At 39.3% G+C, this 14,681-nt stretch overlaps 1 protein-coding gene across 1 annotated transcript in view; it reads right to left on the bottom strand.

Moving 5' to 3' along the window:
* The window catches only part of MICU2 (mitochondrial calcium uptake 2), a 66,630-nt gene that overhangs the window by 14,955 nt on the left and 36,994 nt on the right, over window positions 1–14,681 (bottom strand). Inside the window, exons 7-8 of the mRNA XM_009327883.1 lie at window positions 10,650–10,712; window positions 696–793 (exon numbers count right to left, since the gene is read on the bottom strand). Coding sequence (XP_009326158.1) covers window positions 696–793; window positions 10,650–10,712 — 161 coding nt within the window. The remainder of the gene's footprint in view (window positions 1–695; window positions 794–10,649; window positions 10,713–14,681) is intronic.

Below are 14,681 nucleotides of genomic sequence, written 5' to 3'. Positions count from 1 at the left end.
ACACCAGTCTTAAAACTTTCTATTAACTTCTGATTTTGCAAAGCTTACAGTGAAATAGACGAGTATACAATGCTACCTTTCCAGGAGTAATGGCCACTTGGTATTTCACTGCAGTTTCAGTCTGATGTGGTGTTTGCTATGACTTAATTCTCAGTTCTGACATAAGTGCCATGAAATATCTGTGTAGTCCCATTGCAAAAGTAGTTCAAAGGGAAAGGCACAGGTAAATTTTCAACAGAAGCTGGAATTTGAAGCAAGCAGAGAAGTTGCCTGTAGCCTACCATGACAGTTGTAATGGGGAGGGGGGTGTCTCGGCTCAGAAAAGCTTTTTTAATTCATTAGCAGTCACTTTTTTGGTGATTTGATCAAGAAAAAGAAAGATACTCATGAATCATATTGTCTAAAGGTATGCTATCGCACACACAACAAGAATGGTAGTCTCAACCCTGACGGCCTCCAGGCCCACTGCTGCTTTGGAGTTATCATGGTGCTCAACTCCTCCTGCAAACAGCAGACCCAAGGAGCTAAACTAGAAATTTAAACATGCAAAATCATGAATAATCTCCTGCTTGATTACCTGCTTAAATTTCTGAATCAGCTCAGTGTGAGGTCAGATTAATGCCAGTGTTGGTGCAAAGTAGAGGGGGTAGGAACAGGACTGGTTGCTGTTAGGCTTGCCTAACTGCAAAAAATACCTGAAAAACTCAGAGTAGCGAAGTTTTTCCTTTCCTTCTTTTCCAAAGAAATGTATCAGCAACATAGTATTAACACCAGAGCTTTCCTGTTCTGCTCCCTATAAAACAAAAAACTGTATGATTAATTATTATGCATTGTATGATTATTAATATCTGTTCACCACAAATCTGGAAATATTTATTTTAACTAGAATTTCACAAGAGATACTTCCAATTTAATTACTGTTCCCAAAGCTATCACACAGGATCTCAGAGCTGAATAATTCCTTCACATCAATTGGTAACACTGTATTATATGTTCTGCTTCCAAATATTCTGTATGAAAGATGAGTACAATTTACAACCACCTTCAGTGTGTTTTATTATTAGAACTGAGAAGGTTGCTAGTTAAGTCTTTAAAAACCTTTATGCTTAGGTGAATAGAGGCTTTAAATAAAGTTAACATCTTCATAAAAAAGTTTTTAGTCAGATATTTCTAATTTGATACAGCTACTTAAAAACATTCATGATAGTCTAAGAAATGAAACTAGAAAAATACAAACATTCAAAGTGCTCTATTATAATATGGTCTTACAAGGCTTCTTGCAAATTTTCAATGTTAGTGACTTTTCTATATATTTTTTAAATCTGATTAAGAGATTTCTGCAGAAAAAGGACGCACATTATTTCAACTCAACAGCATCTTTAACAAGCCTAAAACCACACATAATGCTGGATTTCGGTTCTATTCTTCTTTCAGCACTAGCATACTGGCATTTCTTTGAACGCAACAAAACACTAAGCAACATGAAGAGAGGGTTTTTTTTTGGTAAGTCTGGAGGGATTTCAACAAACTATTCTTATGACATCTAAATAGCTTCTGTGTCTTTTATCTGGTTGAAGAGGTAAGATGAAAGACAAGAGTCTATTCATAAGATTTAATACTAATGGTTATTTAGCTTTCAGCATCATCAATAACAAGTCCCATTAGTCCACTGTGTGTTTCATGCTTACTGCATATGTGACACAGTTATTTTATAGTTAAAAGAGGTAACATTCCTCACTTCTACTGCAAGCTACAATTCACTAAATGCCAGTGATACGAGTTATGTATGAGTGAACCTAGGAAAAAAAACTTTTCAAGCCATATGCAAACTGTACTTATTGAACTTTATCATTTAACTGCAGGCAAAGAATATTTAAATACTGACAAGATCCATCCTTCTAAAGTTTAAACACTTCAGATTACTGTGAAGACCGATGCATAAACACTGGTACATGCTTTTTTGAAAGTCAAAAGTCAAACATTCATGTATGCTTATTTGAAATTCAAACCCAAACTGTTTGTGTCAGAATGCAAAGTTTTCTAAGAAGAAACAGAAAAGAGTCCACATATTTCCCACTGCAGTGAGATTCTAATCTGCTTTTTGTGGTTTTGCTTACATGTTTAAAAGAGACTTGAGAAATGCAAGAAATAAATTTGCTTATGTAATTTTTAAAACTGAACTCGATTATGCAATTTAAGGCTTCAAGTTTAATTACTCCATATTAAAATCAGTGTTGTATTGAGAACAAACTGAAAAATGAGGTTTAAAATAACCTTTTAAAAACTAAGTCTGCGACAGAAGAAGTTTTTTTTCTTCTATTCATGTTTCTCTAGTTATAAGCTAGAAGACGACATACAAACAATACCTATCTCATCTTATCTAAGATGACAAAGCCTATCCCTGGATTTATAACAAATATGCACCTACTTGTTGGCTACCCTCTTTATCAGTTGAAATTCCAAAGTGGAATTGGCAGATGTCCAAACACTATGTTAGTGAGAGTTAAATGTATTTTAAAACTACAAAACAGTAGATTTTTTAAAAACAGAATATGCAATAGCAGACCACAGAGACTACAGCTTAAGGGTAAAATTTCAAAAAATTGCTTTTCCTAGAGTTAATGCTATTAAATGAAAGTACATGTTAGTACATAATTCCTTTTTGTCCACAGAATCATTAGGAGCTTTTGCTGCTGAACTGTATAAATTAGTAGCGACATGACAAATCTTTGTTAGAAGATAATAAGAGCTCTATTAATATTTCCAACACCTCACCCTCCTGAGCTTAGGTAAAAGAATAACTTACATTTGGAATGTCTCTCTTGGCAATGAGAATGAAATGGTAACCTAATCCTGGAGCAGTACAAAGGACTAGACTGGTAGCTTTGAGTCACAGAGCTACTATCTAAATTGAGTGAAAGTTTGTATTCTGGTGTATCTGGTGGCTTCAGCTTGGGGAGGGTGCAGCACAGCACCCTTTTGGGCTGTGTGCTTTACAGAAAGCTGAGGCACAGAGGGGAGAAGGGATGGTGATGTTCCAAGTCTTATCTTGATACAGGCACGGGACGGGGCAGGGATATGTATCTCAGCTGGGGAGCTCAGACATGTTCCTGGGACCACTGGTTCACACAAAGAATCCCAAAGACCAAGCTCTGATGCCACACAAGTGTATATGAACTAATGAAGATGTGTGTACATACTACAAACATAAGCTTATGTTCCTAGAGTAACGTTAACACCTCGTACACTTTTCAAAAGCACCATGAACTGCTGAATTATGCAATTATTCCTTTTTAAGCAAGATCAGATAACACAACATTTATTTCCTTATCACGTTACACAGACTGTTAACATAGAAGCCTGATGCTGCAAACACCGAGTCATGGGCACAGACCTACCTAATCCTGTAGCTCCCCACTGAGCTTTTGACATTTAGGACCTGATACTGCAGCAAGTAGCAACAAGTGCCACTGAGAAGAAACTTATCACACAGTGAGACAGGATTTTCGGAATAATGTACCTAACTGATTTTCAAAACTCATCTGAAACGTTCATAGACTTACTGTCTCTAGATTCTTACCACCTTTCATTGCAGAATTTGCCTGAGGCATGACTGGAAAGCATTCATCATGATTAAAATCTGTAATACGTTCCTTGTTCTCTTACTTGCTTCCTGGGAGATGGTATTTGCTGTGCAATGTCTTATTTTTACAATTTCTATCGAAACAATATATATTTTGGATTGAAATTTTTTTTGGTTAAGACACAAGGAGAGTGAATAGATGAAGAAGAGGGGCAGAAAAGAGAGGAGGGTCAAAGAGAACAGTTATCTTAGTTTCTGCCTGCTAGCGATGTCCCAAGTCTTTCCAAAGGTAACACTAAATCTTTGCAAATTTTTGAGTCCACTTCTCTGAAATGCTCTTTGTTTTTCAGCTACTAGGTCAGTCAATTCATCATGCCAGGCTCCTATCCCTGGAGGCAATGTAGACTTCAATCTAAGCAGCCTAGCCTCAAACGCAGCTCAAGAGAGTCAACCTTTCTGTCATTTTGAGAGTCTCCAAGATGTTGGGACATATAGAATCATAGAATCATAGAATAGTTTGGGTTGGAAGGGACCTTTAAAGGTCATCTAATCCAACCCCCCTGCCGTGGGCAGGGACATCTTCAGCTAGATCAGGTTGCTCAGAGCCCCGTCCAACCTGACCTTGAATGTTGCCAGGGATGGGGCATCCACCACCTCTCTGGGCAACCTGTGCCAGTGTTTCACCACCCTCAGGATAAAAAATTTCTTCCTTCTATCTAGTCTAAATCTAACCCCCTTTAGTTTAAAGCCATTCCCCCTTGTCCTGTCACAACAGGCCCTGCCAAAAAGTCTGCCGCCATCTTTTTCATAAGCCCCCTTTAAGTACTGATAGGCTGCAATAAGGTCTCCCCAAAGCCTTCTCTTCTCCAGGCTGAACAACCCCAACTCTCTCAGCCTTTCTTCACAGGAGAGGGGTTTCATCCCCCTGATCATTTTGGTGGCCCTCCTCTGGACCCGCTCCAACAGGTCCGTGTCTTTCTTATGCTGAGGGCTCCAGAGCTGGACGCAGTACTCCAGGTGGGGTCTCACCAGAGCAGAGGAGAGGGGCAGAATCCCCTCCCTCGACCTGCTGGCCACGCTTCTTCTGATGCAGCCCAGGATACAATTGGCCTTCTGGGCTGCGAGCGCACATTGCTGGCTCATGTGCAGCTTTTCATCCACCCGTACCCCCAAGTCCTTCTCGGCAGGGCTGCTCTCAATCCCTTCATCCCCCAGCCTGTATTGATACTGGGGGTTGCCCCAACCCAGGTGCAGGACCTTGCACTTGGCCTTGTGAAACCTCATGAGGTTCACTCGGACCCCCTTCTCAAGCTTGAAGTTGACATCTTCAGCTAGATCAGGTTGCTCAGAGCCCTGTCCAACCTGACCTTGACCTACAACTCAGTTCTGCGAAGAAGGTTTAAAAGATATATCCATTATGAAATTAATCCTGCCAGGTACAGCTAGTCAAAAGAACTGTGAACAGGCAAGCTAGTGAGACCAGGAGATCCAGATCTCCAAAAGCAGTCTTTTTTGGCAAAGCCCAGACAGCCTCAAGTGGATGCCAGAATGAACAATATAGCATTTTATGATGAATCAGATTTAATCATGTAAATCAATACTGAAATTTTAAATGTTTTGCAAGGCTACGAGGTAGGATTCAAGAATACATTGGATCTGATACAGACAGGGTAAACTGTGCACATTTTTTTTCTACAGAGGGTATAACAGACAGTATCTGAGAAGAAATCCGACAGACCGTTTTCTAAGCAATAAACAGCTTATATGCAGCATTCAACAACATCCAGCATTCCCATTACCTGGGGATTAGTTGTTTTTTAATGACAACTGATGCCATGGAATTGCTATGCTGTACCATTAGTGGCTTTAGCAAGGAAGAAGATGTAACTTCATGGACGTCCTCAGCTTTCAGTGCGTCACCCACAGTTCTGCATCAGTTCACGAAGAGGTACAGAATAAAAACGGTTTCCAGCCAAGTGGGCTAAAACTAACCTAGGAGCAGACATTGTAGGAGATACTTTATGAAAAAAATAGGAACAGGTTGAAACTAGTCTTGCTGCCAGCAGGTTGAGAGGGACCAAATCCTGCTGCGTCAAGCAGTCAGGGAATGGAACTGTTGCACTGCAAAGCCTGAGGCTGCCTGACTGGTGCTGTGCTGGCAGCTGGGAAAAGCAGCTTCTATACACAGCTGGGGACAGTCCCTCACAAGAATTCAGGCCCTGCCTCCCTGTCATGCCATACTTTAAAAATATTAATTTCCGTAAAAAGTAGAGAATCTGTAATGAGGACCCACCCTCAGGAGGTATGACGTTCAGTGAAGCATGCTCTTTTGATTAACATGGACTTGGCTTCAAAGGCAGAGCACGCCCATTCTCAGCATGCGTAAACCTCCTTGCTCTCGGCGCTAAAACTGACTCCTGATGGACTGTGTCCAACTCCCCCACCCCGCTGTCCAAACGTGTCCCCAGGTAGTCCACGTTCAGGTTGCCATCCCAAGTTTCAGTTATCACAAAATGCCAAGTGAGCATGCTTACGTGCACCATTTCCAGTTTATTCCAATTAATTTTATAAGCAAATGCACTAGGTAGCCTTCAGAGATTATGACCAGATTCTTACTGTTTTGAACTGAGGACTAGAGCTGTTAGTGCAAAGCCAAATCGTGTTTTCCCTGGTCTGTCAGGAGCCCACACTGCTATCTGGCTTCTCTAGCTATATAATTTAAAGCACTTCAGACTAGGTTAAGTAGCAGAGACTAAAGGGGTAGCCTTGCCTCACACATCTGCACAATGGAAAGCAATGCTACTGTGACCACAACAGGCTTCCACATGAATTCCTCGGGGGAGAGACTTTTGCTATCTAAATTCAATGTACTAGCAAAATAGGTACCTAAAAAGATGTCTGAAAGTATGTTTCTTTGCCTCTCTTGAGGTTATAATGTCATCAGATCAAGTGGAAAAAATAAAATATTTTCCTTGTCTGTGAGGTAAACAATGACCCAGCAGTTTGTTAATAGTTTAATATTTTGATGCCACATGGCTTGGTTCTTTATGGGGTTTACCTGCCTGGAGAGCTTCCTTTAAAGCATGCAGGAACATTGCAATACTCCTTGGTTTAAAGTATCTAAAAGCTTTTCAATAGAACTCAATCTGCTGATACAAAACATACACATTTATGTTGGAGAAGACAGGTTAAGAAAAAAAATGTGCATTCCATATGAACTGAGAGGTGACAAGATTAATGACACACTCTTTTGGGGAGGGATATTATTTTTAGTTTTGGACCAGATTCTGGCAAAATTCAGTGTGCTGCACAGATATGCTGCAACTCTGTTACAGAGTATTGCTGCACTAGAAGAGCACAGCTGTCAACCACCATCTTCCTCCCTTCAGTTTAGGCAGTCTTTACTTATTCTGGGCCCAGGGCTTTACAGACTTTGAAGCAACGGATAAAAAAACCTTTAAATTAGTTCGAAATTCTAGGGAGCAGATAGGCAGGTTACAATGGCCCGCGCAGTCTCTGTGGCTGAGGAGATGCATCACAATACTGCAATGTCTAAAGGTCCAAATGTAAAACCTTGTGCCGACCAGCTAAGTGGTGATAAATGCGTGAATGAATAATGAAGAAAGAAAAGTAGACATGTTAAAACAACTGATACACAATCAATAGGAAAATATCCATGTGTGGGTCTAAAAGTATACTGCTTATAGTCAGACTGAATTTAGTTCAAAAGTTTTCTGTTTAAAAGAGATTAATAGCTGTGTCCCCATGTACTAGTTAAATGTTTAAAAAACCCCATGTAAATGAGATACTTTGTATGAAAATGTGTTCATTATGGAATCCAGAAGCATATGTTTAATCATTTGGAAATAAGACAACGCACATTATTTCCCAACATGAATTCCATTTTAAGAACAGATACAGAACATTCTGTATTGTCATTCCTTTCCTAACGATAGCTAAAATTAACTTCTAAGTTTAACCATTATACAAAGCATATTAAATTAGAGGTACTGAAACTACTTGATAATTCATTAATCTAAATTGAAGGACCCAAGAGCAAAGTCCCTGATCTAGATGACTGGGCTGTACAGTAGGTATCTGCAACCATTAGCATTGTTTTCACTACCAGAATGCTAATGCATGCACCACTATTAGAGTATCCCTTTAAGGAACTCAGGGCATTAATACAAAAGCAACTAGTGTTGTTCACTGGGCAAGACCTTTTTCAAAATACACCAAACTCTTCTAGCTCATGCACTTTCCTATAACACTCTACACCACTTCTAGACAAGCAGTCTGCCTCTCCTCTTCTGCGAAGCATGGTCAAATGCTCAGCTGGATGTCTCATGTGAAGCAGAACAGTTGTGCTAGGAAGCCAGGTGCACCATTTCCTTTGGCCTATGGGTAGATGGGTGAGGTGAGATAGTGACTGCCTCTGTTGACTTCTGTACCATTTTCTCCAGTCTAGATAGATAGAACCAGGTTGCCAGTCTTCTAAGTCTGCCTGCATCTCTCCTTCAGTGTGTGCATGCATTCCTGTGCTATGAGTAAATCAGACTGCTTGCTCTACAAAAGTCACCAAGGAAATTCCCAAAGACTGGGCTGGTTAAGGCTGGGCAGATTTTTTGGCTTTTCTTCCAGCATCAATTATGATATTGGAAAAAGAAAATCTCTCAACTGAAATACATTTATCTGGATAACAAAGTCCACTGCAATCCCATTCAAGGGCCATTACTAAGTGGTGAAATTTTGAATTTCAGATGTGTAAGTCAAAGTCTCAGTAAAAGAGCCAGAGATACAAGCACCCTGGGAGCACAGCAAACGAACTGCTTTTTCTTTTCCTAATACAGTATCTCAATGAGTATTAACTGGTATGTTCATATAGTAAATGAATGACTGGGACCTCTGTCTACACACTGGACAGGGAACATACCTGGATATACCTGGTGGTTAAATAAAGTTGCATACTACCATTTATACCTTATTTTCATAAGTCAGTGACATTTTCCATCTGGTATCAGAGACCGGGATTACTTTGAAAAACCAGCAAACTCATATGCAAATTGTGACAGCATTGTGGAAATAAAGAACTATCCCAAACACCAAACTTCCGTTGCAGCATCTCAGTTTTCAAAGAACACAGTCAATTTAAAAGCCGTATTTTTATGCTTTATCTGCCTTGCCTGAAAGTAATACTATGACTGCCATACATATGCACTGATTACAGTGTATAGTCAGATTCACTGCTTATAAAGATAATGAACTTCTTTTGTGAGAGACAGAGACAGGAAAGAAAATAAAAATTGGAAGAAAAGTAATAATTTGGACTATGCCAAGTAGAAATATAGAGACCAGAAGAATTTCAAGATAGCTGTACTCCCCAAAGCTATTTAATTCTTCTTTTGAACAGACTATAATTCCATTTATAATCTGCTAAGAAACCGTATTAAATAGTATTTTCTGGTTACAATAACTTCAGATTTTTCTCAACAGAGAGTTCTGAAGACAAAATTTGAAGCAAGAGAAAAAACAAAATAGAGACATTCAGGCTTAGGTATTTAATTAGCTCCCAATAAGATTATGCGTTTCTAACTAAATCTGTCCAACTGTATCAAAGTTTCTCTGGAAATTTTATACCATAACTGTGCATTCATGCAGAATAAAGATCCTTTTTCTTTCACTGCCATGGCAGTTAAGTCTCAATTGAAATTGGTTTTGAGGAGCAAACAACCCTATTAATCCTAGCTATTTTAATCTGGTGCCTGATGAAAAGATTCCAGAAAGGAGATGGTTGTTAGTTAGTCAAACGATTTTTAACTGAACTCTGGATGCATATTGAGGGAGCAAAACCTTTATGCATCAGAAAACAGTTTTTGTTTATGCCTAGTAAATATTAAAAGTGTTAGCAATACTGCCACTTCCATTTTTTCCCCAGGCAGGTGAAAAAGCAAAGAACACGAGCTGGATCAACTCTTTTAGAAACTGCTGATGCATGACAGGTTTATAAAGCTGAGCCCTATATCAATTTATTATTGAGTGCTTCCAACATGAGCAGTCGCTGCCCCATGCCTAGTCACCCATTTTCAGTTTACAACTGAAAGCAAGTTTGTGGTGAGAAAAATATCCTTCAGCTACACTATCCAATTTAAGCACGCAACAAAAGTAGTGCTGCTGATGCAAGCAGCACCTTATAGTAACAGCTGGAGATAATCCATCTGTACTCTCCCCCTCCTTTGCCACAGTTCATAAGTGTCTTCTGAGGTGTTTTCAGTGTGCTCAGGACTTACCCCTCTCTGTTTTCAGTTCTCATCCAATCTCATCCAGGCTACAGAGTATCTTGTCTCTGTGCTAACTAGAGACTGAAGAAGTGATGGCAGCTAGCAAAGACTCCACTTGGAGAAGAAGGTAGGTGATACTGGCAGGATTCAGGGGAAAACAGCCAGAAGAGAGCAGGAATTTACCTCTCCTTTCATCGACGAGATGTATTTGCCATTAGCTAATGGTCTGCAATCCAGTGAAACTTCTAACCCAGTTGGAAGATCATACTCTAAGATTGTTTCTTCTTCTGATCTGCATCTAAGCCATTTCTTTCTGGAAGTGGACCTAACTAAAGTAATCCTTGCCTTTGTCACCTCAATGACAGCAATTACATTTCAAACCAACTCAGAATAAGCTGATATTACTGCAACAGCAGCACTTAGGTAAGTTTAAGGTATCAATTTCTATTTGGAAAGACCTCTTTTCTCATATGGCCATACAGAGTTTTTTCTGAGTTTTTCATAAACAGAAGAGAGTTACTTTGGAACAGAGGCTTACAGAAACTAAATAATGGAGTGACTACTCCGTAATAAAATACATTAATTGCATACATTTCATCAGGAGATTCAGAAATGACAAACATTTTTCTTTCCCTGTTAGAAAGTAGTTGATAAATCATGTGCTTTCATTTAATTAAAGCACTAATACTGATACTTATATACTTATCTAAAAACTCTGAAAAAAATAACAAAGTTCATGGGAAATATGACAATGCTTTTGTAAAGAAAAACGTATCTCTATTTCATACCCGAAATACTGTTTCGTCTCCAGCTGTCTTCAAATCATCTTCCTTCCCAATGATTCTCTGTAGCTGTATTTGTTAAAACATGAAAAAAACAGGAAAATTACAAATTTGGTCTTACAAGAGTCTCCTTTTTCAGGAACTTGCATTAATTCCACCTTTTCTTAATTATAAAGTCATTACATTTCTGCAAGGTTCTCTAGTCATGACGAAATACTTGCATACTTATGGACGTTTTGCTATTCAGACACACTTTTTCCTAGGATGTCTTATCTACTGTGGTTAATACAGCCAGGCAGAGCATATGAATCTCTCTCTTTCAACCCAGCGCTTACTCTGTTTTTAGAGGAGATTTTCTTCCACTAGAAGATTAGCATTCACTCCGTAAGATTTTGAAACTCAAGGGTATAACATCAAGGGTCATTTGGGAAATAAAAATTATCCTGTGATTTTCATGCTGTCCTCCTAGACAGCTTTACATAGTAATGCTACAGACGTGATCTTCTAGGCATGAAAAACATACCTGTTCAAGTGAGATACTATACAACTAACAACAAAGAGTAATTTAATTAAATAAGCAAACGTATTTTCAGAACTGGCATTAAGCAGGATGTGGTTTGAGTTTCCCCTCCACCCCACAAATAAATGAATCTCAAATGTGTTAGCTAAGAAGATTTTTAGAAGTACTGAAATGACTCACATTTAAAAACAACTTCCACCGTCCCAAGCAGAGCTTTAAGGTCATACAGAAAGTGCACTAATTTGCAGCACCTCAAGTATATCTCAGCTGCAGGGTTTCTTTGACTGTGTTTTAGCTTGGGAGGTCAACACTGCCACAAGAATGAGTGATTTAAGATAGCACAAGGTATACCTACCTTTCACAGACATTTGCATGAATCCTCAAAAGGACAGCAAAAATGAAAGAACAAGGCACTTATTACATTTCAGGTATAGATGGACTTCTACCGAGCGCTCTGGATTTGAAGACTTTAGGAAAGATGCTTTTAAAGCTCAGGGTTTTTGCAGCTGCTGGCTTGCTTCTCAAACATTTCTGAGTGATTCCTCACCCTGCCCATTAAAACTGGGGAAAAAAAATCCATGACCAAATTTGCATAGCCATTATTTTGTGGGGTTTTCAAATCTCTTCTTAGGGCTTTTTTTTTTTTCCTTTTTTTGTTATGTTTTTCAGAGAAGCAATATGGGCTTGTAAGTAGTGAGTAGGAAAAACTGCTAACTGTTCGTGTTGCCAAAGGTCTTCCCTTGGCCTTCAAATTTTGACTAATTCACCTGTTCTGTTTTTTTTATAGCCTCAGTTTTTTAGTTCCTCAGGATAGTTACTTTCTATTATTTTTAAATGGCATGCCTTGATAGTATTTATCAAAATAAATACTGTAACAAGACAATTAAACAGTACCAGTTCTTCCAAGTTTCTCCAAATTCTTTTTATTTTTGATGACTTACAGAACAATTGACTAGTACAGTAAAAGCATTATGAATTTCTTCCTAGCAAAACAGCAATATAGAGCTCTGGATAAAAAGCACAACTGCTCGTCCATATTCTCACTGAAAAATTACATTTTTTCTCACCTGAAAAATCCATCTTTTGCTCACACACAAGAAATACAACTGCAAATACTTTCCAAACAAGAGAAAATATGATTTTTTCTTTTGGATTTTATTTTTAAATGACTCTTAAAAAAATCTGCAGAGCCTACTAAAGAACACAGACACAGTATAATTTTTTTTCACAAGTGTTCTGGAAGATTTAGTTTATTGTTTTTTTATACTGTATGTAAATCCTTATAGTGCTTGAAACTATTTCCAGTAGTTTGCAGATTTTTTCCAGCACAGTGCAGCAACTACTCACAGAGGGGGAAGAATTCTGCCCTTGAGAAATGGACTCTAATACTCAACTTCTCCATGTAACATTTATCTGTATTTAGTAGTTATATCTGTTCATCACTGAAAGATACTAATGGCTAATTTAAAGATAATGAGACCTATTATGCACAACTGATGCCTCTTTACTAAAGACATACTAAGAAGGAATCTTTTCTGAAGAAGACAAGAGCTGGCAGAAAGGCTATGTCTGTCTTAAAAAGAAAAAAAACCAAAACCAAAAACGGTGATTTTGCATCTTCCAGTTGTTTAAGAGAAGTTAGTGCTTGTGGATGTTCTAGGACTGCAGAGGTGCTCTGTACCAAACCACTACAACTGCTGACAGTGTCAGGTGCTGGTTCATTCAGCCCTAGATGAACCTCTACAAGTTTTTCATGGTATCTGCTGTCCAGGACAAGTGTATAAAGACAGTCTATTCAGAAAGTCTAAATCACATAGCATTTGCATGTGCCATCAGAGTTACCCTACCTCCATTCCCAATAGTTTTCAACTGTCATTAATTTTACTTAGAAATCTTTCACTGGGACAGAGTCAGGGAAATTCCTCACTTGCTGGAGATTTTGGGATCTTTGGTAGCCTTATTCTGGATGGGAGGTCTCAGATTAATGTGCATGGGTTATTGTGTGCACATGTCTGGAAATCCCCCTCACCAAGTCTCATGTGAGTATCTTGGAAGTGCAGAGTTCACAGAAGTATCTTACTGTCCTGTCCTGGTTTTGGCAGGGATAGAGTTAATTTCCTTCCTAGTAGCTGCTATAGTGCTGTGTTTTGGATTTAGGATGAGAACAAAGTTGATAATGCACCGATTTTATAGATATTGCTAGGTAACGCTTACACTAGTCAAGGACTTTTCAGCTTCCCATGCTCTACCGACTGAGAAGGCTGGAGGGGCACAAGAAGCTGGGAGGGGGCACAGCCAGGACAGCTGACCCAAACTGGCCAAAGGGACATTCCATACCATGTGACGTCATGCTCAGTATAGAAACTGGGGGGAAAGCTGGCCGGGCGGGCCACTGCTCGGGGACTGGCTGGGCATCGGTCGGCGGGTGGTGAGCAATTGCACTGTGCATCACTTGCTTTGTGTATTATTATTATTTTATTTCAATTATTAAACTGTTTTTATCTCAACCCATGAGTTTCTCTCACTTGTGCTCTTCCAATGCTCTCCCCCATCCCACCGGGGGGGTGGGGGAGAGTGAGCGAGCAGCTGTGTGGTGCTCAGTTGCTGACTGAGGTTAAACCACGACATGTCCTCACAAAGGTGCAGATAATATGGCTCTGAGAAACAATTCTTTGCACTCTGGCAGGGGCTGATTAAAGGATGGCAACTAACATCTGTGAACTTGCCATTTCTGCCATGTCTTCTTCATGCTGGAGTTGCAGGGCAAAGCAACAAATCCTTGTGGATGCCCACCTCAAAATACAGAATGCTGTGATTCTGGGCCCTAATACTGAAATGTCTCTGGTATTGTAAATGTTTACCACTGAAACATGGATGAAGCAGAAATTAAAAATAGACTGGCTTGAATACAAAGAAGTGGTGAGGAGAGAGAACAAGAGTCTGTCCCTGGGAAGGGACAGACTTAACTCCTACTGGAAAGGAGGAATATGTGCACAGAAACGGAAAGGCTATGGAGGACAAGATAAACACTCTCCTTCAAAACATGGAATAGCATTCAAGATTTCCTTTCCTGAACATTCATTTATGTTAGCGAAGAGCACTGAATCTACTGGGAAATCCTGCATCTCACACTCCCTCAGCGTCTGATCCATACAGGTCTGAACATCTTATCTCCATCACATGCTGCAGGCACTAAGGACTTGGGTTGTAGAGTCTGCTTGACACCCTTCTCCCTTTCCTGAATGATTCATGTGACACATCTTGTGCCTGTTTATCCAGTAACACACGAGAGTTGAGATACACATAATTCAAAGAATGATGGACATTTTGCAAACAAAAAGGCAAAGTTCTTACCTCAAAGAATTTACAGTCTAGATCAACAGATAATGTAGACGTACATAGATGTCTAATCAGTAGAGGTGACAAAGCAAGAGAATGAAGTAGCACTGAAATTTCTTTTCCCATCACATCCTGCTTATAGTAACTGCCTAATTACTGCTTCTTCGCTACTCTTTTCC

This window comes from Pygoscelis adeliae, unplaced genomic scaffold (genome assembly GCF_000699105.1).
Source record: "Pygoscelis adeliae isolate BGI_AS28 unplaced genomic scaffold, ASM69910v1 Scaffold14, whole genome shotgun sequence".
Classification (NCBI taxonomy): domain Eukaryota; kingdom Metazoa; phylum Chordata; class Aves; order Sphenisciformes; family Spheniscidae; genus Pygoscelis; species Pygoscelis adeliae.
Note: the sequence above shows the minus strand (reverse complement) of the source record. Positions and strands in the feature narration are given on the sequence as shown.